The sequence below is a fragment of the Neodothiora populina genome, assembly GCF_041146345.1.
Source record: "Neodothiora populina strain CPC 39397 chromosome Unknown canker_contig_16, whole genome shotgun sequence".
Lineage (NCBI taxonomy): Eukaryota > Fungi > Ascomycota > Dothideomycetes > Dothideales > Dothioraceae > Neodothiora > Neodothiora populina.
Genome location: NW_027191409.1, coordinates 1,288,532 through 1,311,363, shown reverse-complemented (window position 1 = coordinate 1,311,363; position 22,832 = coordinate 1,288,532). Strand labels below are relative to the sequence as shown.

Sequence of the window (22,832 nt, the reverse complement as noted above, 5' to 3'; positions counted from 1 at the left end):
CTCGCACATCAACCGCCACCGGACTCAGGACCGTGTACTCACAGCCCTATTTGCCAAAATGAAATTGATCAAAGATGGCTCAATGAAAGTATACAGAAACGAATGAAAGGGACCTCATTCGTCCACTGACCTTCTCCATCACAATCACCATGCATCATCGTCATACTCGAGGTAGTCCTCCGTGCAACAGCAGTTCTTAGGACAGCCGACCTTACGTCGATGACGACTCGCACCCTGCAGATGACCTCCTGGACCTCTTGGCGTTCTCCATCCGTGATTCCATCTGCGTTCTATCGGTCGAGTATCCGTCTTCCTAGCCAACCCCAGCTCTGTACACGTCCTTTCCCCCATGACTTGCCGAGTCTGTTGAGAGCGGACCCTGCCTGAACGGACAGGACGTTGAGCGATTGAGGTCCGACTCGGCGCTATTGGATGTGCCGGGAAGAGGTCCTCGCTCATGCTGTGTTCCTGTATGGCATCAAGCTCTTGGGCTTCGGGCTGCTGCTGGTCCTTGACCTCTCTATCACTGATGAAGCGATTGTCAGACGACGCCTTGTGCTGTCCCTATACTGTCAAGGGCGGGTTTTCAGGATCAGGGCCCTTGGGAAACCTGTTTCGAGGAGCTGGAGGTTCGTCCCCTGCTCCAATGTTTGCATCCTCGTTCTGTTGCTCTGGTCGAGCACGCTCACGCTGTTGTCGAGCTCGGACACGTTCTTGCGCAAGTCTGATGAGATGCACAACTCCGACGAACATGTTGTTCGCTTGGATCTGTTCTTCGCTTCGAGGCTCATCAATCGCCTGCATTAGAGGAGCGGCGACCTCAGGATCTTCCCTGTGTGCGATCGGAGACACCCGCCTTCCTTGGCGACGGATGCCATCGTGCCGTGCCTGCAGTGCGTCGGGTTGTCTCTCTTGTTGTTGATGTCTTGGTTCGGACGGAGGGCAATCTGGTTGTGGTTGTTTTGGTGTAAGCGAATCATGGTTTGACTTGCTGGGTTGGTTTACGAGAGTAGCCTTGTAGTGAATGTAAGGGGCTGAATATGTTTTCTAAAATGATACGGTGTGTGGTGTATAGTGCTCCGATCTTCAGGAAGAGGACGTTGACATTGGAAGTATTATAGTCCTCAGGGAGAACTTTGTGTATGGGGATGACATTGAGAAGGTCCAATCGTCCGCTCTTGCACTTTGTGTGAGTGCTATGTAAGGGCCATTTGTCGTCAACTTTCAAGAGATATACTACATCAAATCGCCAGGACAGAAAGATCCCGTCTACAGATGCTATAGTAAGACTGACATTATCCAATCAATGTAATCATAATGTTCATACTGCCGACATTGATAGGAACCATATGTGACCCGTGAGGCTTATCATGAATACTCTCCTCGTGCATGACCTGGCCGTTGGTAATACCGTTAGGCACGAGATGCTCTTCAAACGTCACCCATATTTAGTTAACAGCATCCATAGTCTAGGCAAGCAAAGAGGTCGCTTTGACAGGCTCAAGGACAGCACAATGTCAGCATCTCTGGCGCCTTTCCCTTCCCGTTCTTATGCTTCCAGACGGAATTAAAGACCATTTTCGACCACTGTGAATATCCGCAACAATCGGGCTCATGCTGCTTCTCGTGACTGGAAAAGAAGACATTGGTAACTGCATGCCCGTTGGTAACTTTTGGAACTTAGGTTGCAGTAGGACGTCGTCAAGCTTTGGTAGATCGAGAGCCGTCCATGGTCTGTACATCTCGTCAAACACACAGAGCTTTGCTGGTCAGCTCAACGACGAGCAAGCAACGTCGTTCAATTTACGTACTGACACCACGGCAATTGCTCGCCGAAGGGACGAGTCTGCGAGTGCGACATAACAGATCTTCCATGGCCGCGAGCATGGTAGGTGACTCCTCGGATTCTACAGCCCAGTGGCAAGTATTGGTGTCGGGGTCGTTGGCCGATGCATGCGCGAGACCGGTTACGACGTGGATGTTGTAATCTGCTGTGATTCTTGGCAGGATTGACAGTTCTACATCTTTGACATGCGGCCATATCTGAGCAGCGTAGCCTAGGACGAGTCAATAGGATGATATACAGGGGATGGAGAGGAGTTGGCATCTTCGGACCCATGATCCTTTCGAGTACTTGATATTGCTTCTCAAGATCGTCCATGTCTGTCAGTGCTTTGTCTATCTATACAGTACAGTCTGACCGCTCAGGTGGTGAGAAGTGTGGCCGGACTGAGAAGAAAATGGCAAGGCTATGTCCTTCAACCAAGTTTTGTTCCGACAAGATTTAGAAGCGCTCTGCTTGAATCAGCCTGTAAGGACGTGAGGAGAATCATAGATGATGGTGCAGGCCATTTCTTATAGTGACCACAATACAAAGAGTGATCCAAGGACCCAGGGATGCTGCACGCGCATATCATGTGCCATCGCCTAGCGTCCTCGTGCTCATGGGGCGTCACTCCTACACCCTTCATGTGCTTCTTACACGTCGTGCGTATTCGAAGTCTGCTCTTCTGCCTCGCTGCTGTTTCATACCCATTAGCATGGTTTATGGAAGGTGTTCTTTTGCGGTCATTCGCACTTTCGCTTAGTGTGACCATGATACTTGAGCTTGAGCAAAGTCTGCCTGAAGGCCTATATCCTAATGGAACGGTGACATGCTAGTAACGACATGCTTTAACGATATATGAAACGAAAAGAATTTGCATCGGGTATTTGGGGTCACGTTCTTACAAAAGGTGACCCCACCTTCCTTTAGCAGGTCGGAGAAGTGACCCCAGCCTAATATGGTCAGTATGTCCAGAAGCCAGGCAATCCTGGTCATGATACTGGTATAGCAATGTCTAAGCGGGTTGTTTGTAAGCGATTGGCTTTGTTATCGTATGAGAGGTCAGTCACTGTTGATGATCCGGTGACTTGACAACGTCCATGTCTCAGCTCGTTTATGCGGCACTGTTACTGTATGTGCTCGAGCAAGATACAATTGCTCTACAGGCAGCTTTCGTGCCCAACATTCGCGCTTGACAGAAACATCAGCTGGTCGACGTGTGCAGAGACAAAAACAAAAGAAATGTCGACGCGAGCAGGATTTGAACCTGCGCATCCGAAGATAATAGATGTCGGGAATCAAGTTCTAGTCTATCGCCTTAGACCGCTCGGCCATCGCGCCAGGATGTGATGAGTTCTATCACGTGATGGGGAAGGAGCGCGTATACTAGGCAATATCACAGCTATGTCACGAATGGATTGGACAAACATGAAATCTTGGCGCGTCGAGTCGGGTGTGTCTGCACAAATGGCGATAAGATAAGAATGTCCAGACGAAGGAAAAGACTGCCAAGATTTCCAAAGTGATATTTTCGGATTTTTGGTTTTGACGAAGTGCAAGTGGAAAGTGGCAGTCAACGCCAAGAGACGCAACTTTGGAGGGTTCGGCAGGAGCAGAGAAGCAGAACAGCGACGTCTGATATTTGAGGAATTAATTGATAAAAGCACCATCTCACCCATCAACTACTCACATCAAAGATGCCGGCTCCGTCAAACACGCTCCTCATCGAGGGCTCGTTCGAAGAGCTCTGCGACGAACTCGCCACCTACATCGATTCGCTGAACACCGCACAAGGCCAGCAGCAGTCTTCGCTACAGTCAGAGGTCGCACCTCTTCTCCAGGAGGGAAAGCAGGAGGATGCGCTCAAGAAGGTCGTGACTGCGAGCAGCGTGCTGAACAGCGCACCGGAGAGAGGTGTGTTGAACCCGTTGAGAATGCAGATGCAGAGACAGTCTATTAACCAACCCTCGCACGCACAGAGCTCCTCGCCGCATACAACCTCCTCATCCACCTCGTCACCCTCCACGGCAACACAGAGACTTTCCTCCCTCCCATCTGCCGAAATCTCGCGTCGCCCATTACTTCTTCTCCCTTCAACAGCGTCGGACTTGCCCTCAACGCACTCAGCACGGTCTTCAACACTCTCCCTCCCACCGACGAGAGCCGCTACCATGTCCTCCTCGCCATCCTCAAGATTGTGCGCAACAGCACTGCCACCTTCGAGCAGCTCCGTCCCCAACTCCAGAACCTCCAGTCTTGGCTCGAGTCGTGGGAGATGGACGGTGAAGACCAGCGAAAGTTGTACCTTGCCATTGCCGATGTAGCCAACGACAGCGCCGAGGAAGAGCAAGGATACCAATACCTCCTGACCGCTCTGCGCACTCTTCAAGGCGCCGAGGAGGCCTCGAGCGCCGAAGCCCGCGAGTTGTCTCTGCGCGCCCTCAAGAGCGCTCTCCAGTTCCCCACCCACTTCGACTTCCAAGACTTGACCTCGCTCGACTCCATCCAGGCTCTGCGCAAATCCGACCCCGTCGCCTTTGAGCTCCTCGAAATCTTCAACGCCGATCAACTCGATGACTTCCGTGACTTTTGCGAGGCAAACTCCGACTTTCTCTCTTCCCAGAAGCTCGACGACGACGTTCTCGAGCGCAAGATGCGTCTCTTGACTCTTGCTTCTCTGGCAGCAGGTGCAGGACAGACCCGCACGCTCCCTTACTCCACCATCGCCAAGGCCCTCCAGATCCCCAGCGAAGACGTCGAGATGTGGGCTATTGATGGCATCCGCAGCGGACTTGTCGAGGGCCGCCTCAGCCAGTCAGACAAGTCCTTCCTTGTGCACAGAGCGACCTACCGCGTCTTCGGAGAGCACCAGTGGCGCGAAGTCGCCTCGCGCCTTGACATGTGGCGTTCTTCTCTCCAGGGTGTCTTGCACGTCATCCGACAGGAAAAGGCAAACTACATCAAGGACAAGGAGAACGAGCTGCGCGATGCTGACCAGCGCGAGAAGGGCATGGGATACAAGCCTGCTCGTGTCGCCAGAAACGCCCCCGTCGAGGTCGGCCTGGACTAGACTGCCCGGTGGACCTGAGCATTTTCTCTGTCTCTTGCGCCGTGTCTCTTGCTGTTTGTGACATCGAGAGAAGTGCCACTCAATAGGAAAGATTTGATGAAATGCATCACAGGCGGCGCATTTGTCATGAGAAGCTAGACGAAAAGGGAAGGCGGAAGAAAGAAGGACCAATAAAAGAAAAACGACAGCTACGATAGACCCAGCTGGCCATTTTTTGTTGTCTTTGGCAGGATGGCAAAAAAGGAGGGGGCGTGTCTTTTTTTTCAAACGAAATACAAAAACTTATTTATTCTCTTTTCCTTTCCATTCCATTGGGCGAATGCATTGTGCCTGTTCACATCACAGCAGTTGTCGACGAAGTGATAGACAGAGCGGAGAGACGAATAATGAAATACACAGATTAAGCAAATATGCACCTCTAACTATCGAAAGAAGGAAGCATTAATATTCGTTTTGTTCCAAGATGACTGCAGCAAGTCACGATGCAAAAGGGAGGAATAACTTCCTTTACTCTCTCCCATCTTTACTTCCCACAACCGCCATGAGATCGTCGGTAGAACGTAGCCAAGGGATCAAACGCTTGCACTTCCACAGCCGCTAACCATTCAGCTTCATCAGAAAAGCGGCCCAGGTCCTGCATCTGATTGCTCAAACATGCTTGATCTGACATGTTGGATCTGCCCAACCTGAGAACTAGGACATGACTACCAGACTCTACACTTCATGTACAGCCGCCTTCGACGTGAAAGATATGCAGATAATCTTCTCTGCCTCGATACTAATTATCCCCTTTCTCAAGTCGCTGTCCAAGGCCGATATCGTCAGGACATATAAATCCAAGAGCCATTCCATTCCACATCCTTCTCCCCGCTCGTGCACATCGACACGTCTGTTCCGAGTCGAAGGAACCAGAGGAGCTCGGTAAGTAAGTGGATAGGTGCAACGGTAAGAACGTAGGTGAATAGTCTTGTTGCCCGAGATGTATCGACCTGTTTGCTTGTCGCCTGCTCTCGCATTCTGCAACCAGATATCTCCTCCGTTCCCGCTAGGAAACCACTACCTACACAGATAACTCGTCTGTCGTAGATACGCTCGTCTGCTGCATTACATATCCATGGATATGGAGGTTTTCCCCTATCCCATCCTATATTCATCAACAGATACATACACTCACCATTCCCCAAACTTCTCTGATTAGTGTTTCTCCTTTCATTCCATTTCAGATGTCTCCGAGATGTCCAAAGCAAAGGCGGAGCAAGAGACGGAGAACAACAGAGAAGAGAAGGTAGCCAGGGACGATCCGCTTATGTGGTGGGTGATTACTTGGCCATCTCACCTTTGGTCGTCTGCTTGTTCTTCTTAAGCCCTTTGACTTTCGTTAGCACTGCCGTGCGTGTGGATACTGCGGACCTGTGCGTAAGATAGCTAGGTGTGTATGGATCTTGTACTGAGTGCCTACCTTATGTATATTCCTTCTTGCAGCCATGTATGTCGTGCATCTCGCATGAGTACTGGCGCCATAAACTTAACAGAGCACGTTCCTGAGCAACCAAGTAAAGAGCCACCTTGTCTTTCTCGCGCAACGCTACGCTTCCCTGGCCGACAAGTACAGGCGACTACCAGGCAAGGTAAGCAACACCTCGCACTCCCTCGTACTCTATCTGCAGAGTAGTCGACTAGGGAGCCAAAGTCCACCGAATTGAAAAGCGGTACCAAGAGACAAAGAGGAGTCTATTTTTTTAATTCGCGTATATTTGTTGATTGGATATCTACCAGAAGACAAAAGGAAACAAGAAAAGGAAAAACAAGGAGCAACGTCTATATAAAAGGGTGATTTAACTGTTTCTCTGAGGATCCTCTAGCCCATTCGTTTTCAAGTCAGTCCGTCGAGATCAGTTGATTGGCGTTATAATGAAGCCCAAGTAGCGGGAGTCAAGCTCTGCTGAAAGAATGGTGTTCCCGTGAGAGTTCAAGGAGCGCTCGCTCGGTTCCCTTTTCTATATCCTGTGATTTGGCCCTCTGCTCTTACGTGGGTTTCTCCTTCTTGCCATTGTTCTTCTCTTTTCGGAGAGGCGGAACCAACAGACAAGAGATACGCCTTCTACTCCTTCTTGGGTCTAACATGACCAATCTCGCCAGCCTTCTCCATGACGAAATTCCTCTCGACGAACTTGAGTGCCTCATCGATGAGGATGATCGGCGCACTCCAGACACACACGACCTTCCAGCCCTCGATGTCCAACGGCACGATGCCGAAAATGCCTTGCAGGAAGGGGATGTACAGCAGAGCAAAGTGGAGGGCCATGGAGAGACAGATGGCGTAGACCAAGATCATGTTCTTCCACAGGGGCAGGGTGAGCAGGGATTCAGATGATGACAGGGCGTTCATCGCGTTGAGCATCTCTATCACAACAAGAATAGAAAGAGAGACGGTCGATGCGGTTCGGGAGGTTTCGGATGCAAAGATCGAGCAGTCGAGACCTGTGGTGAAGTTCTTGCAGGAGTGGAAATGAGACTATTCCAACATGTTAGCAATCTTGTTGTGCGGCACGGATAGTAGGTGAAAGATTAGGGAGGGACAAAAACTCACCAACTCGTAAAAGCTGATCTGCGGTCCCTGAGCTGCGTACATGAACCACCATGCGTAGCCACCAACAGTGGCAATACCAACATAAGTGCCGATGACCATGTATCTGAAGAACAACCAGCCGCTGACGAGAGGCTCATCTCTCTTTCTTGGGGGACGCTTCATTACATCATGATCCTTGGGGTTGAAACTGAGGGCGGTGGCAGGGAGACCATCGGTAACCAAGTTGACCCAGAGCAGTTGCACGGGAATCAAAGCCTCAGGCATGCCGAGCGCTGCAGTGAGGAAAATAGACACGACCTCGCCGATGTTGGACGAGATGAGATAACGGATGAACTGCTGGGTGTTGTTGTAGATGGAGCGACCTTCCTCGACGGCGGCCTCGATCGTGGCAAAGTTGTCATCTGCAAGAACCATATCGGCGGCGAGCTTGGCAACATCAGTACCAGTGCCCATGGCGACACCAATATCAGACTTCTTGAGAGCAGGGGCATCGTTGACACCATCACCAGTCATGGCGACGACCTCACCGGTAGACTGGAGGAGATCAACGAGCTTGGCCTTGTGGCTGGGTTCGGTGCGAGAGAAGAGGGATGCTTTCTTTGCTGCCTCAAGCTGCTCGCTCTCGGAAAGCTGATCAAATTGACGACCGGTGAAAGACTTGCCAGTAAGATCCTCATTCTCGCCAAAGACACCAATCTGGCGACAGATGGTCTCGGCGGTTGCTTGGTTATCTCCAGTGATGACAATGACGCGAATACCGGCGTTACGGCAAAGGCGAATGCTGTCCTTGACTTCGGGTCTCGGGGGATCCAACATTGCGACCAGACCGAGCAAAGTCATGTTCTGCTCGAGCTGGAGATATTCGGCGGAGGTCTTGGCGGATTTGGCAAGAGGAGTAGAGACGTTGTCAACACTGGCAAGTGCCATGATACGAAGACCACGGCTACCGTATTCAACAACTTCCTTTTGGAGGAGCGAGGCGATTTGTTCAGTCATTGCGGATCTCTTGCCACCGGTACCCGTGAGGACGTAAGTGCAGCGATCAAGGATGGATTCAGGGGCACCCTTGACAAGTAGCCTCTGCGTAGTTCCGTCACCGACCAAGACCGACATGGATTTCCTGTCACGGGAGAATTCATAGGTGGACAATCTCTTGGCAAGCTTTTCGTAGTGTGCGCTGGAGTGGTGGAGAAGTTGTTCGGGAGAAGCAGAGGCCTTGCTCGCGTTGTGGGTTGCATCGCGAGTTCCGATCTTCTCGGCCAGGACTCTGAGAGCACCTTCGGTAGGCTCGCCAACATTTGTGTAAGCGCCCTTCTCGGCATCATACGAGATTTTGGCATCGTTGCAGAGTGCGGCGACTTCGGTTATCTGTGCGACAGTGGGATAAACAGCAGCGGGGCTCTCGACATGCTTTCCATTCAGAGACACAACACCAGCAGGAGCAAAGCTAGTACCTTCAACCTGCATTTCTTCGAGGCCAGTGCCAGACTCGTTGACAAAGACGACCTTGTTCACGCTCATCTGGTTTGTGGTAAGGGTTCCGGTCTTGTCAGAGCAGATGACGCTGCAGCTTCCGAGAGTCTCGACGGAGGGCAAGCTGCGGACGACGGCATTTTTGGCGGCCATCTTACGGGTTCCGAGAGCGAGACAGGTAGTGATGACAACGGCGAGACCTTCGGGAATGGCAGCGACACCGAGAGAAACGGCAATCTTGAGGTAGTAGATGGCGCCCTTGGCGAAAGAGCCGTGGCTGGGGTCGCTGAAATGACGGATGTTGATCAACCAGACCAGAATACAGATGACGGTGATGACCTTGGCGAGCATGTCTCCGAAGTCGTTGAGCTTCTCCTTGAGAGGCGTAGGCTGGGAGATCTGCGCGGTGATGCTCTCGTGGATATCACCGATCGCAGTGTTGGGACCGGTAAGAACAACAATGGCATTGGCGTGTCCAGTAACGACAGTGGTTCCAGAGAAGAGCATGTTGATCTGATCCTGCTTGACAGCGTCATCGTCCTTGATCGGGGCGACGTCTTTGCCAACACTCTCGGACTCGCCAGTCAGGATAGACTGATCGATGCGGAAGGAGTTGCTGTGGATGCTGAGGACGCGGCAGTCGGCCGGAATGCGATCACCAACGGAGATGACAATGACGTCTCCGGGAACCAACTCTTCTGCCTTGACGCGCTGAATCTTTCCATTGCGGTGAACCTTGGCCTCGTTGGCGCTGTACTCTTGCAGGGCGGCGATGGCCTTCTCGGCCGAGGATTCTTGCGACACGCCGACGACGGCATTGAGGATGAGGATGGTTAGGATCTAGAGGAAGCATCAGTGTCTCTGGCACCTTCGAGCTTGGATATTCGGCTGTTCAACACATACAACCACGGGATCGACAAAGGCGGTCCAGTCGTCGCCATCTTCAAACAGCGCGAGGACGAAGGAGATTGCGGCGGAAGCCAGTAGGATTATGACTAATTGATCCTTGAATTGCTCAAAGATGAGTTCCCAGAGAGGAGTCGGCGGGTCTTCAGGGAGCGCTATAGAAAGCAGACTTATCAGTACTCATCTTTCATCCGGCGATGATAGAAAGTCTAGTGCAGACAAACAGAAGGGAGGAAAGGGGAGGAGAGAACATACCGTTTTTACCATGCTTTTCCCTCGAAGCAGTGACTTGAGCCTCGGAAAGACCAGCCTGCTCGGTCACATCAAAGTGACCCAAGACATCTTGCACAGAACGCACGTAGGCGTTGTCCATCCTGATGTTCTAGTCCCAGCGCCGATGGTGTAATTACTTTGAAAATCTGGGGGCGGCCTTTTTGGAGTATACAAGGAAAAGTAGTGGAAGGAAACACAAGAGATGGTGAGAAAGAAGGAACGGAATGTCTTGCGGCGTAAGGATAATCGTCGCTTGGATTATCAAAGAAAAAGTCTTGACAATCAATCACCTTTGAAGAATTCAAGGAAACAGATATCAATATAATTCGGAGACGTTCTCACACTTTCTTTCGTCAGTAGGCCACCTGTACATCTTGGTACCTTACTTGCACCTTAACTCTCCGGCTGTCATCCGTAGATACTTCTAGGGCTTTTATGAATGATATCTACCTCCCGCTGTTAACTCCGTGTGGATACTTGTACAGTAAGCTAAGGCATGTGCCACATGCCAATAAGCTGCCTGGGTTGTAATCGATTTGCTCTACCTTATCGGCAACAGTATCTATGCCAAGAGATTGACTCGACCCGATCCCCACATTTCGTCTGTTCTCAGGAACTGGATGCCCCTCCTGGCTAAGCTTCGAGCGGCGCTTTGGCCCCCTCTCTGCCCTGACGTTCCGGGCTCGCGACTGTCGGTTCACTGACCGGGTACCTGATGCTTGACAGCCACATGGCTCTTACCCTAACCTCAACCTACTGATACATGTCATGCTCCAGCGCAGAATGCTTCGTGTCCCATCATTGCTGTCACAGTATAGCTACGAGAAGAACGAGGGAAGCTAGTTTCATCACCGTGGTCTTCCATTTCTGTAGCTACTCCATAACAGACAGTGTGAGCCAACTTTGGGCTATCGTTTCTACCAGAGCCAGCCCCAATTAAGGGGTCTCTCTCTTTCCCCTAGCTAATCGTACAGACCGAAAAGCACACAATGTTGCTTTTCAGAGCCTCCTCCTGCATCCCACGAGACCCATGTTGTCCAGAATACCTCGTTCCATCCCTTTTCCCCTTTCACCCTGATATGCATTTGAGACGGGGCCTGCCTGCCAGCCCGGCCAATCCCGCCCTTTGTCGTCCTTTTATGACCGGTAGGTAAATCAATCAAGTGTGTTGAAGCTCACCCAAATAAACGCCTTTCCGCCAGTTTTCCCTCCCATTTCATGCATGTTGAAGTAGTTTTTGTACAAAATCTCATCGAGCCTCCCGCTGCTGTGTACCGGAATGCACCAGCACTCACTGTTGCCCATCGCCCTTCTGATGAGTAAAATGTTCGTCTTGTTGTGCGCCTCGAGCACAAGTTGTCGTGCTGTTCTTAATTGAGGAATCCCTTGCAGGCAGTGGTGCCGCAAAGACAGGGGATGCGGTCTGTGCTGCCGTATTCACGCTCGAATTTGTAATCATATGTGAGTTCTTCGTCTGTGAGATGGGTCAGTAAGAGAGCTGGGAACTCACGCAATGAAACCAAAACTTACTCTTAGCGATGTCCTTCATCGCATAGATCACAATTCTGCGTGTACCCTCCACCTTGATGATCTTGGCGGTGCAGTTAGGCGCACAGCTGTGGTTGATGAAGCGCGCAATGCCGCCCTTCTTTGTTGCGTCGACAATCTCGTCGTCCACCATACGGAACAAGTAACTGCTACCGATGCCTTGTTTGTCATATTTCTCTTCGCGCAAGTCAGCGACCTTCTGGCGAACCTTCTCACCAACATATTCGATGATCATGTCGTTGTAAGCAATGTTCTCCATTGCATAGAGACCCCAGCCGTGAATCGCCGAACGATCGAATTTGACAAGCTTCTTGCGCTTCTTAAGCTGATTGAAGCGGATGGCATCCGTCTCAACACCGGTTGTGCTAAGATTCTGCTTCTGAAGATTAATGTCATTAACGAGACGGCGATTGTTGGCTCTGTTGCTGCGCGAAGTGGCATTGGATGCGAACTTGTTTGCAGCAGCTTCCTGCTTGGCCTTTTCAGCCGCGACGACCGGATTCTCCTTGGCTTGCGCTTCACGTTCCTCGCGCGCACGCTGGACCTTGATGCGATGAGGCAGGTATTTGGACTTCTCGGATTCCAAGATCTTCTTGACGCCTTCGGTACGGGCAGAGCCGGTCGAGTTGGGTACATAGTAACCTTGCACCTTGGCTGCTTCGGTGTGTACGGGCCCACGCACTCCACCCGTGTTGAGTGCCTTGATCTCCTTCTGCTGCCATGCCCAGATCTTTGGATCGCCAATGTTTGCTGTGGACGCTCCCTCCAGTGCTTTGCGGAGGCATTGCAAGTCTTCGTCATCCTTCAAAAGCGCTTGCCAGCCATCAATGTCCAGAATCATGTCGAGATCATCCTCCACGGTCGGGCGTGGTTTGTCTGCCGAAACAGCCCATTCCACCTGAGGCTTGGCTGGCTCATCGGCAATCTCCTCGACGTCATCCAGTTCCTTTTCTCTTTCTTCGATCTGGGTGATGGCCTCATCCTCAATGATTTGCGAGTTCGCAACTGCTTCCGCGGCTTTCTTGAGTGCTTCGCGCTCCTCGAAGATCTGCTTCTTCGTCTTGCGCTTCTTCTTGGACTTCTCTTTGGTCGGTTTGTCGATGTCCATCTTGTCCTGTTCTCCCTTGAAACCATCCGCAGTGGTAATTGTGACGGCGGGGGCAGGTGTGCCGTCAGTCTCCTCGCCATTGGTCTTGAAGAGCTCATCGTTGTTCTTCGACTGTATGCGACGGATCTGCTCGCCCCTGCATCGCTGGGAGAAGCGTGAATGACGTGGAAGTGTGCTGATGACAAGCTCCAACTCTCCTCTTGCCATTCCTTCTGGCTCCTTACGAAGTACATCACCAAGCAATTGTTTGTGGAAAACATCGAACTCCTCTTGCTCCTCTTCAGGGGCCTCCCAGGCACTCTCCTTGTGCTCAAGCTTGCGCTTGTTACGTGGTGTGACGCTTTCGGCGACTGATTCTGTATCGCCGAATGGAGTGGAAGTGCGGCTAGCACGACTGAGGGGTCGACTTTCCTGGTCTTCTGTATCGCGAGTGACTGATGTTCTGCGTTCATCGTCGGAATCATCATCATCAGCAGCATACATTTGCTGAAGCTTGAAATGCAAAGGCCTGGCGTGAGGCTTTGGTGGGGCCCGTCTGGCGCGACGCTCATCAATGTAAGCATTCGCAGGCTCGCGACGACCGCGCTGAGAATTGGGATCATGGGGTCGTAGAGGTCGATCTCTCTGTCCACGGTTTGCTCTTGGTCCGCCACGCTCCGCGGCTTGGTTGATGAGCAATGCTGGTGCTTTGCTTTCATTGTCGCTTGGATCTGGCAAATCAAGCTTGCGGCGCTTGGCGGAGTGTCGGGCAGGATCGAGACAATCGTAAAGGGTTGGAATGGTGACTTTGTTCTTGATATCATCCATGACCTTGTTGCGCAGCTCGAGCCGCAATTGATCCAATGCACCTCTGACCGGATCAAGATGAAGTGCTCTCTGTCGCTTCTCTTCCTCATAATCTTGCTCTTCATCCTTCTGGAGCCGCTCAAATTCCTCGCGCCGCTTGGACTCATTGGCCTGGGTTTCGGGGCTTGGGCTGCGCTCATAATCCGGGTTGCCGTACTGCTGGCATTCCATTGTCATCTTGTAGGTGAACATGGCCCCGCCGTTCATCTCTTTGAAACACCGTACAGCCTCATCCTCGCCCCTCTTAGAGTCCTCGAAGATGATGTAGTAACCGGTTTTGTCGGCGCGAACTTCGCGCCAATCGAAGGCCTTGAGACGCTTCTTCAGATGTGGTATCGTAGTGCTGAGGACGGGCACATTTTTCTCCGATATGAAGAGGTATGGCTTGCGCTTGATGTTACTTAAGACTAGCTCTGATTCAACACCCGAGGGAACGGATGGTCGCGGTGCCGCGACCTTGGGGCCATCGGGTGGCTTGGCTCCTGCCCTCGCTGCAGGTCCCTTTGGGGCATTCGGAGGGGGTGCGGGAGAATCACCTGTGGGAGTCGGCAATGAAGAAGGTGCTGGTTCGGACACTGGCACAACAGGAGGTGGGAGAGGAACATGTTTCGCCTGCTCAATCTCCATTTCCCTTCTTTGACGTCTCAGCACGGTTTCGACATGGCGCTTGCACTTTCGACCCTCGCGGTCGCGCTCGACTCTGATGTGACTGGTGCCAATGCGCTCGCCATTGGCCTCTTTCTCGGCGCGCTTTGCCGCACTGGCGCCTGGAATCGAAGGGCCGCGAATCGGCTTGCTGTCTCTGTATCTGATCAGGCATATACCCAAGAAACTACCTGTCGCCGGATCTGTCTGGTTCCTCAACTCTGCGATTTCTCCGTAACTAGAAAAGAAAGCCTTCAATTGAGCGGCCGGGGTAAAAGGGTCGAAGCCCTGCACAACAATCTGTTTGGCCGGTCCTGGGCCGACGGTGTGCTTGTTATCAAAAGGATACGGCTTCAGGACATAAGGAGCGATGCGCAACTTTGTCTTGCTCTGTGCGGTCTTGGGCACACAGTTTCCAGAGGTATAGCCGACCATGACCAGTCTGGGATCTGGTGGCGGGTCTGGTTCGAACGGCTGTCGCATTCAGTCAGCGAAAAAGGTACAGAGCGGTCTCTCGACGAATTTTATGATATATGTTTTTGTCACAAGCTCAGCGAACGATTTATCTAAGTGTCCAGACATACCTCGGTGCCAAATTCTCTACTCTTGTAGAGCCTTCCTCCTCGTTTCTTCTCCTCTTTGCTGAGCTTGTTATCCAATTCTGGATCATAGACCGCTCTGTACCCTTTCGACTGTCCCTGGGGTGGTCTCGGTTGGGGGCGATCACTTGGCGGAGGGGTGAGTTGGTCTGGAGCACCAACAGGCGTCTCGGTGCCAGCAAAGGCATGCGGAGATTGAGTGTCGAGGGGATTCTGTCTAGATGATTTAGCGGCAGGATAAGGAGACAGAGGCTTCAGTGGAGAAGAATCAGGATGGGTCAGAGGGGTGGCGCTGGAGAGGTTGCCATTGCTTCTGACCGCTTGCGCATTAGCACTGAAGACCGACGAGGAATTGCTGGCAAGCGAGCTCGCAGAGCCCATGCCATCAAGCAAACTGCCGGAGTCACGCGCGTCCGAGTCGGAGGGAGGCAGATGAACAGAGGCCTCGGCCCCTCGAGGATTTGACCGCGACATTTCTTATGTCCGAGATGACAAGTAAGAAGAAGCGTCTTGCAGAGTCAGAAAATCAACTAGAGATCATCGCCACTGATCTATGAGGGATTAGTCTTGCCACTGGATGAAAGGCTTGTTGCCTGTCGGACTCACCCAGGCTGGCCGCGGAGCCCCAAAATTATTGATTTGTGAGTGATGTATTTATTTCTTCGCAAACCCGGGCAAAGCTCAGCGGAATGGACGACAACAACAGATCCGATAATCACCTCGCAAACAGTTGCGATGTTGTGATACAGATGCGCAGGATGAGGATCATTCGACGTTGTCAAAGAAAGATGGCATAAGGGTGAGTGTGGTATACAGAAGTACAGCCAAAGGAAGGGGGCTTGAGGATGCGATTATTGATTATTATGTCGCGTTCGACAACACAGCCGCCCACCGCGATGCGTCGATGGAATGACCAGGAGATGGTCAGTCAAGGTTTGGCAGCCACCGGCGATAGGGAGTCGCAACGTGTCGATCGATTGATGACACTCGGAGAGAGTGTTTTGGAGAGTAGTTTGTCGTCTACACGCACCTGCACACACTTCACTCTCTCTTCTCTGTCTGCCAAAGCACATCAGGCGGAGAACAGGCTGCACGCTGCGCTGCTGAAAGTTACGCTCGACGCTGGTCCGTGCGCGCACGTAATGACGCTCGGACGTTTTCCGCTGGACTGGATGCACCGCAGTACAATGGCTAGGCACCGATCTCCTTGTCGGATGCTGATTGTCTGACACTGATTCTCGACCTACAATCTAGAAGACCGCAAGGCCATCACCTTCATGTGGCACTGTTGGAATCTCGGAGAACAGTTATCGCATACTGTCGCATATCAAGATATACGTTCAAAGAGCGGCCAATGTCCACCATACAGTAGCTGGCATGTCGCAGGCTGAGAGCATGCGTGCTGTAGCATGAACAGACGCCACAGGAGCCTCCCTCACAGAAGCTTTCCAGAGTATGCCGGATGGAATTGCTTATCGTAGTCGAAAGGATACTCTCAGACATTCAGAGTCGGCTCCCACTTCTACGGGGTTTGCTACTAATAAGACTGGCTACCTATTCATACGGTGCTTGCCGTTTCCATGTGGACGTTAAACCAAGCAGGGACTGTAGTAAGGACGAATACAATGCTATCTGAGCCGGCTTGGCTATCGTAGAACTGACCAGCGGTGACTCGAACAATCGACTTTGCTTAGATACGCCTTGCAACATGAAAGCACCTTTGAGGGCGATGATCATAGGCTTTCTTTACAGCTACCTGGCTGCAGATGACTATGTGCAAGCACCTGTCGGACTTGATTCAGTCTTGTAACGGCCTTCTTCTTGGAAGACCCTTGCAGGAGGCGAGATGACAAGCATCTTGCAGACAATTTGGAAAGCTATGGTGCAAGAGTGAAGCCTAGCGATGTTGGTGGCCTTGTTGACGGAATTCGCCTATACATGAGCCATATGAACCAAAGACTGTGATCTGGACATACCCATACAGTAAGTGGGCATTGAGAGATGATTCAAGAGTTCCCTATGATTGGCGACGCTCACTTTCCTTCTTGCTGGAGCGACATTGTTCCTGGGCAGTAGAGCACTGCGGGCAACCCCCTCAGCCTCGACGGTCTGGTGTTATATCACCTTGTGTAAGTCTTGAAGCGACAAAGTTCATTTAAATTCCACATGTTCCAAAGCTCGGGACTGGAATTGAGTTTTTGCCTCTTTGTTCCTGGCGAGGTCTCGGGCATTGGTATTGACCTGCTCTCTATTTTGGGATATCCCGTGAGACCCGCGCAGTTTCGCACGGACAGTATCTCGAAGTTCTCTCCTTGACGAAAACAATGGCGTTGTCAGAGCGCTTTTCAATCTCTATATTCGTAGATTTAATCCGCTCGGGTCTCAGCCAAGTCTTGGATGTAGAGACATCTCGGTTCCGGAATAGGTATACAAAGACGGCCGGTCAGCAGTGTGCTCTTGTATATAAGGTACCATGTGCTGCCGTTCGAAGCATACAGCAGCGTCATTCAGCAAGCATAACATCAAAGCAAGAGAATCAAAATATCGTCATCTGATCTACAGACTCGGACATAATCTTTCCGTAACTTCTTCAAACACCATCAACAACCAAGATCCCAATCCATCATGAACGCAATCACAACTTGCTTCTATCCCTCCCGCGAGGAGATCCGAGTCCTGAATGCCGGGTTTCCCTACGTCTCGAACAACCGTTTCGGACCAAACGCCACCTTGCCCAGCCACGTACACAGAGACGCAAACACGCACTACATCATCCACGGCAGCATCGAATTCTACTTCTGCCAGCCCGACGGCCGCCATGTGAGCCAAGGCGTCTGCACACGTAGCGACTGGTTCAACGTCGATTCTTTCCAGGTGTATGGTGGTTGGATAGGATCCGAGGGGTGCATTTTTGTCGAGGGCAAGAGAGCCTTGACGTCGGGAATCTCGGGTAAGATCAATCGCAGGCTTGTGTTAGCTAGACTCTAAGGGCACAGTGGACCTGCTTGAGTGAGTCGCAGTATAAAGCGTGGAGGAGGCGCGCATGAAAGTCTTGACTCCAAGAATTGCTTGGAATGGGATATGCCAGAGCAACAAGGCAAGATGCAGCAAAAACGAAAAAACCCCAGAGAAAAAAACCCAGAAAACACGCTATCAAATGCTTGCCGCAATCAAGAACTCGGCATCAGACCACAAGACTTGCATCTCAATCACAAAAAAAACAGCAATCACAAAAAAAGAGACCATGCCAGGACAGCCTTCATGCCTTGCTCCAAGAGCGTAAGCGCCACTCATGGCCATCAAAAAGTCACGGTCTCCACAGCGGCGAGCCGGTCTCTCACCCACCTACTCAACAAGGACAACCCAACAGAATGAAAAAAGAATGAAAAAAGAATGAAAGAGGACCCCCTCATTGCAGGAGACATGCCGGCCTACCTACCCGAGCGCCTTCAAGGTCTCAACCCATGCCCCGATGATCACAGCCTTCAGTCACAGCGGCGAGCCGGTCTCCCAGCTACCCTCCTTACAGAGCCCTATGGAAATGGAAAAGAAACAGAAACAGAAAATACGAAGTTACGGAAGAAAAAATAGAAGACGAAATCTCCAGTGGAGCAAAGACGCTCGCTCAGCCATTCACTCGTACCCAGGGCATGGACATCTTCTTGCCGGTCAAGACGATAGGCAAGCCGTCAGAGGTTCTCTTTTGTCGTTGTTTGCATTTCCTTTGTTCTGGTCGCTGCTACAACGGGTCTCATGCGTTGATATACGGGTTTTGAAGTTTCGTTTTGCTGTAGTGAGTCTCATATCTTGGTTTCATATCTTGGTTTATAGATCTGAGTATCGATTGGATACAGTTAGTTGGCGCTTTGGCGTTATTTAGACTTGTTTCTATGGCGACCCTGTCCTTTTCTCCCTGGATGGTGCTTCGAGCTTATTGTGATGATCTAGTTCGGATATTCTTGACTCGATAGATATGCTGGATTGATGGGATAGTAGATGTCAGGACAGGAGAGTTTATACCGAGTGTATGTTATGTGCGTGGTGCTAGCTATATGCCAACGACGAAGCGAACTCCAAGACAGGAAGAGTTGAATCTATGTAACGGCAGACATTGCCCCTTTCATTTTCTTGAGTAGCGAATGTTTTCTCCACTCGCACCTTCGCGCGATGACGACGAAACAGCTAATTCACCAAAACCTTGTCGCCGTCAACAGTCACCACACCACTCTCGGTCCCACTATCCTTCCTGACCTTCTCAAACGCCTCCTCTTTATTCGCCGGCGTGCCCGCAATCTCCGGACTAACAACAGCAGCCCAATGCCTGCCGTTCGTGATCCTGTCTTCCCTCCACAGCCAACCCAGACCCAACGTCGCGCCCGGACCGACAGCGACCAGACTCGCGATGGAGTAGACCGCGATTCTGGCCCAGGACGTCTGCATTATACCTGCGACTTTCAGGTCCCAGAAGATGTATGCGAGCCACAAGAAGGCGTTGGCGAACATGAGCAGTTCGTCCCATTTGAGGAAGATGTTGACGAAGCTGTCGATGTCGGTACCTGCGGAGGCGTACGCAGAGGGAAAGAAAAGGGTGAGGGGGGAGATACCCGATAGCGAGAGGGTCGTCCACCATGTGAGCGTGGAGATGGCGGCTGTGGTGCCTACTGTGTAGTACATGATAGACAAGTCGCGTGTTGGAGCCCAGAGACGATCGGAACGCATTGTTGATGGACGAAGCTTGCTGAGTAGCCACGTCGCTGTAGAAACCCAGATGGGAAAGAGTTGCCAGATCCAGTTCCACCATTGACGAGCTTCGAGCGAAGGGTGGAACATGGTCAGTGCTGTGGGCAGGTAGTATGTCAAGAAAATAGCTGGCAGGACAGCGAGAGAATAGGAAACGTTGGTCAGGCGTTTGTCGGTTGCCATGAAGGCTGCTACCGGATTGGATATGTAGTGCAGGTAGCAGTAGAAGGGTATCACAGAGCCAATTCCAGCAAGTTGTGCAGGGATGAGTATGTGGATGGGTCTGTAAGTGCTGTCAGTGTTGTCACTTATCCCAAAAGTGAAGCAGCCGGATAAAAAACATACATCTGGGCAAGCGTGAGTGCGTTTGAGCGGCGAGTCGACTCAAGATAGAAAATTGCAAGTAGAGGTGCAATATCGATCAAAAAGGTCGTTGATTGCCATCTGGTCTCGGGATCATAGCCATAAATGGTAGAGGCGAAATAAAGAATCACTGGGCCCACACTGTGACTGCATGTCAGTCTTGTTGACTCGATCACCATATACAGACCGGCGACTCACATATCATCTAGCCATTTGATGTGATAGAAGGATGTCAGAAGAGGAACCGAACCCCCAGCCCATTTAACTTTACCAGTAGGCAGCACCTTTTCGGCATGTCCAAATGCCGAGGTCGGGTCCATGGCGTACCACTTCGCGAAGTACCACAGGGCAACGAAGGGCAGAGCGAGGAAAGCGCGCCATAGCTTGCTTTCCTTGTACCCTTCACCCATCTTTGGGTTGAACGGCATGTTTACCTCAAGAGACCTCTTTGGTGCTGGCAGGTAATCGATCTTGGCAGCACCAATGATCATTTGAGCTTGGAAGTCCTAACTCATGTTAGTATAGGTGTTGCACACAATATTTCGAGAAACGCGGTATAGTACCATCAGTTCATCCCCAAGCCTATGAGCTAGGTGATGGACGAAGATATAATTGGACCAATTACTGAGCGCATGGACCCGTGTTAGTTCATTGCATGCCTTCAGTATAGCTGAGATGCGCTTCTCGCGGCTCTTCCGATATCTCATCAGAGCTGCCTCGACCTCTTTCTTCTCCGGTCGACCAGTGGTGTTGTCCACGAGCTTCTTCAGTTCATTGGCTATCGCGGCAGCACTCTCCACCGCAGCATTGCCGCCTTGTCCTGCGTCGGGAGTCATCTTGTGAATACTATCGCCGAGGCAAGCTATACGACCATATGTCCATGTCTGCTATTGTTCAGCTGATGTCCTTTTGGGGGTCTTACTGGGGATCAATATTACCTTGAAGTCAGCTTCTTCGAGGGCCACGAGTTTCTGTGAGCGTCTGCCTTCCCACATTTTTCCAAATGGCAAATCTGGAAGAACCTTGAGATCTGCATACTTGTTGCCAAAGTCGATGGCATCCTGATCGGTAAAAGTCGGGATGTTAGGCGCCTTGTATACCTTGTCCATTTTCTCCATGAGGAAAACATAGAAGCCATTAGTTTTGCTGCCAATCACCATCGCGTCTGAATCCTTCATGCAGTTGACATTTACATATCCACGCAGGGTGAAGCCTGGAACCGGATCGCAGATTCCGTACATGCACTTGTACTCTGCAGACATACCTAGACATAGTTTAGTATGTCCTCTCAATCAGTCTGATCGAGTGATAGCCGAATATGATATCACGAGCATATACTCGCTTACTCTAGTAATGTACGGATTGACAAAGAACTTACATTGCTTCTCTTCAATCGAAATCAGACCCGAATCACTTGCATCTGCAAGCCTCCACATCTCATGACGGACTCGGCTGTGAACGCCATCTGTGCCGATGATCACATCACCTTCGTAGGTGCTGCCATCGGTACAAATAGCCCTGGCACAGTCCGGTCCGTCTTCGATTCTGTCGAGACGTTTGCGAGTGAGGACTTTGCCTTTGTCTTGGATCTTACTGTATAGCACTTGGAGAACATGCTGACGTTCGCCAAATTCGACAGCATATCCAGATCTGCAGATATCATGAGCAAAGATTCGTCTCCATCGTTTGCCAAAGCTTTCTGCATAACATACCTGGGGATGGACAGAGAAGGACCATCGAATGCCGGATGGATCAACTTGCCCGAACTATCCCTGTCGGCCGCATGATAGATCGCTTCCTGCCCGACATCAGCAATGTCCTGCTAGTTGACAACGTCATGATTCGGATATACGTACGAGTTCCTCGGCCATGTCATCGTAGCAACCGAGCTGGTCAAGTATCTACACAAGTTTCCATGAGATTGCACTCATTTCTGATAGCAGAATTCAATGACCTACACGAGCACCATTGGAAACCAATGCTATGGAAGCTCCAACATAAGGAGCAATCTCCTCCCGACCTTCCAGCAGTACATAGTCAATAGGAGCATGCTGGAGGCAGTTGGCAAGCGTAAGACCCCCGATACCTCCCCCAACAATAATCACACGGAATGACGTTTTCTCAGACATAGTCAGTTATCAAGAGGTCCCAAAAGAAGAATGACAGACGACTATAAGTTCGGGAACCGAAGGGGAGAAATAGTTGCACAGGACGTCAGGCGAGCCGCAGCATGTCTGAATTTGGCTAGATGTTGTACATCATTCAGGCGGCAACCTACCTTGTCACCTGTCAGCAGCGATGGATCCGAATGTGACTGGCCCAAAGGCTAAAAAGGTATGTATATACAGTGCAGCTTCAGAGATAACGCATCCTGCCCACCTTTTGGATGATACATTGAATCCAATGGGTGAGGGGTGATAAGTCTGTTCCCTTGGCAGACATGGCAGCGATGTGGGATTGGACGATACAAGCAACATAGCAAGACAGCATGCGTGCAGCAGGGACCGTCGATGGACGAGACACGCAGGGATCGTTAGAAGTTGATTGACTTGGAGCTCTTCTGGGCGAATCCTACTTGAGCTTGGTTTCGTCCAAAGCTCCAGGTACCTGTGGGGTATGGGGCTGGTATCAAGTCGCAGATCATACATTTCTACACAAGCTGTTGGTACGATCTGGCTCGCCTGGTTGGCTGGGTCAACCTGGATGATGGTCAACAGTAAGATATCCTCGTGACTGTGGCTATGCGATGTATGTGTAAAACAAGTCGAGACTTCTCAGCCTTACTCATAGAGAATGCGTCTGCGAATCCATGGTTTGGTCATTGCGAACGCGAAAGGACCCCGCGA

At 51.2% G+C, this 22,832-nt stretch overlaps 5 protein-coding genes across 6 annotated transcripts; 1 reads left to right on the top strand and 4 right to left on the bottom strand.

Moving 5' to 3' along the window:
* Positions 1 to 1,746: 1,746 nt before the first annotated feature.
* Positions 1,747 to 2,161, bottom strand: AAFC00_003776 (uncharacterized protein; the record flags this gene model as incomplete). Of its 2 annotated transcripts, none has more annotated exons than XM_069343299.1 (3): positions 1,747 to 1,760; positions 1,812 to 2,057; positions 2,116 to 2,161. In XM_069343299.1, the coding sequence occupies 3 exons, from the start codon at positions 2,159 to 2,161 to the stop codon at positions 1,747 to 1,749; spliced, it is 306 nt and encodes a 101-aa protein (XP_069201125.1). The 2 variants fall into 2 exon arrangements, with proteins under 2 accessions (XP_069201125.1, XP_069201126.1); XM_069347760.1 differs by having other exon boundaries at positions 2,116 to 2,119.
* A 1,361-nt stretch (positions 2,162 to 3,522) lies between these two features.
* Positions 3,523 to 4,895, top strand: AAFC00_003775 (uncharacterized protein; the record flags this gene model as incomplete). The annotated part of the gene is made up of 2 exons (XM_069343298.1): positions 3,523 to 3,739; positions 3,805 to 4,895. The coding sequence occupies 2 exons, from the start codon at positions 3,523 to 3,525 to the stop codon at positions 4,893 to 4,895; spliced, it is 1,308 nt and encodes a 435-aa protein (XP_069201124.1).
* A 2,101-nt stretch (positions 4,896 to 6,996) lies between these two features.
* AAFC00_003774 (uncharacterized protein) lies at positions 6,997 to 10,237 on the bottom strand (the record flags this gene model as incomplete). Its single annotated transcript, XM_069343297.1, has 4 exons — positions 6,997 to 7,410; positions 7,486 to 9,798; positions 9,862 to 10,019; positions 10,120 to 10,237. 4 exons carry the CDS (start codon positions 10,235 to 10,237, stop codon positions 6,997 to 6,999), a joined length of 3,003 nt encoding a protein of 1,000 aa, XP_069201123.1.
* A 1,270-nt stretch (positions 10,238 to 11,507) lies between these two features.
* Positions 11,508 to 15,357, bottom strand: AAFC00_003773 (uncharacterized protein; the record flags this gene model as incomplete). Its single annotated transcript, XM_069343296.1, has 3 exons — positions 11,508 to 11,611; positions 11,668 to 14,758; positions 14,869 to 15,357. 3 exons carry the CDS (start codon positions 15,355 to 15,357, stop codon positions 11,508 to 11,510), a joined length of 3,684 nt encoding a protein of 1,227 aa, XP_069201122.1.
* A 3,708-nt stretch (positions 15,358 to 19,065) lies between these two features.
* On the bottom strand, positions 19,066 to 22,115 carry AAFC00_003772 (uncharacterized protein; the record flags this gene model as incomplete). The annotated part of the gene is made up of 9 exons (XM_069343295.1): positions 19,066 to 19,906; positions 19,969 to 20,127; positions 20,185 to 20,492; positions 20,550 to 20,870; positions 20,925 to 21,250; positions 21,365 to 21,636; positions 21,699 to 21,784; positions 21,843 to 21,887; positions 21,945 to 22,115. The coding sequence occupies 9 exons, from the start codon at positions 22,113 to 22,115 to the stop codon at positions 19,066 to 19,068; spliced, it is 2,529 nt and encodes an 842-aa protein (XP_069201121.1).
* Between the last annotated feature and the right edge of the window lie 717 nt (positions 22,116 to 22,832).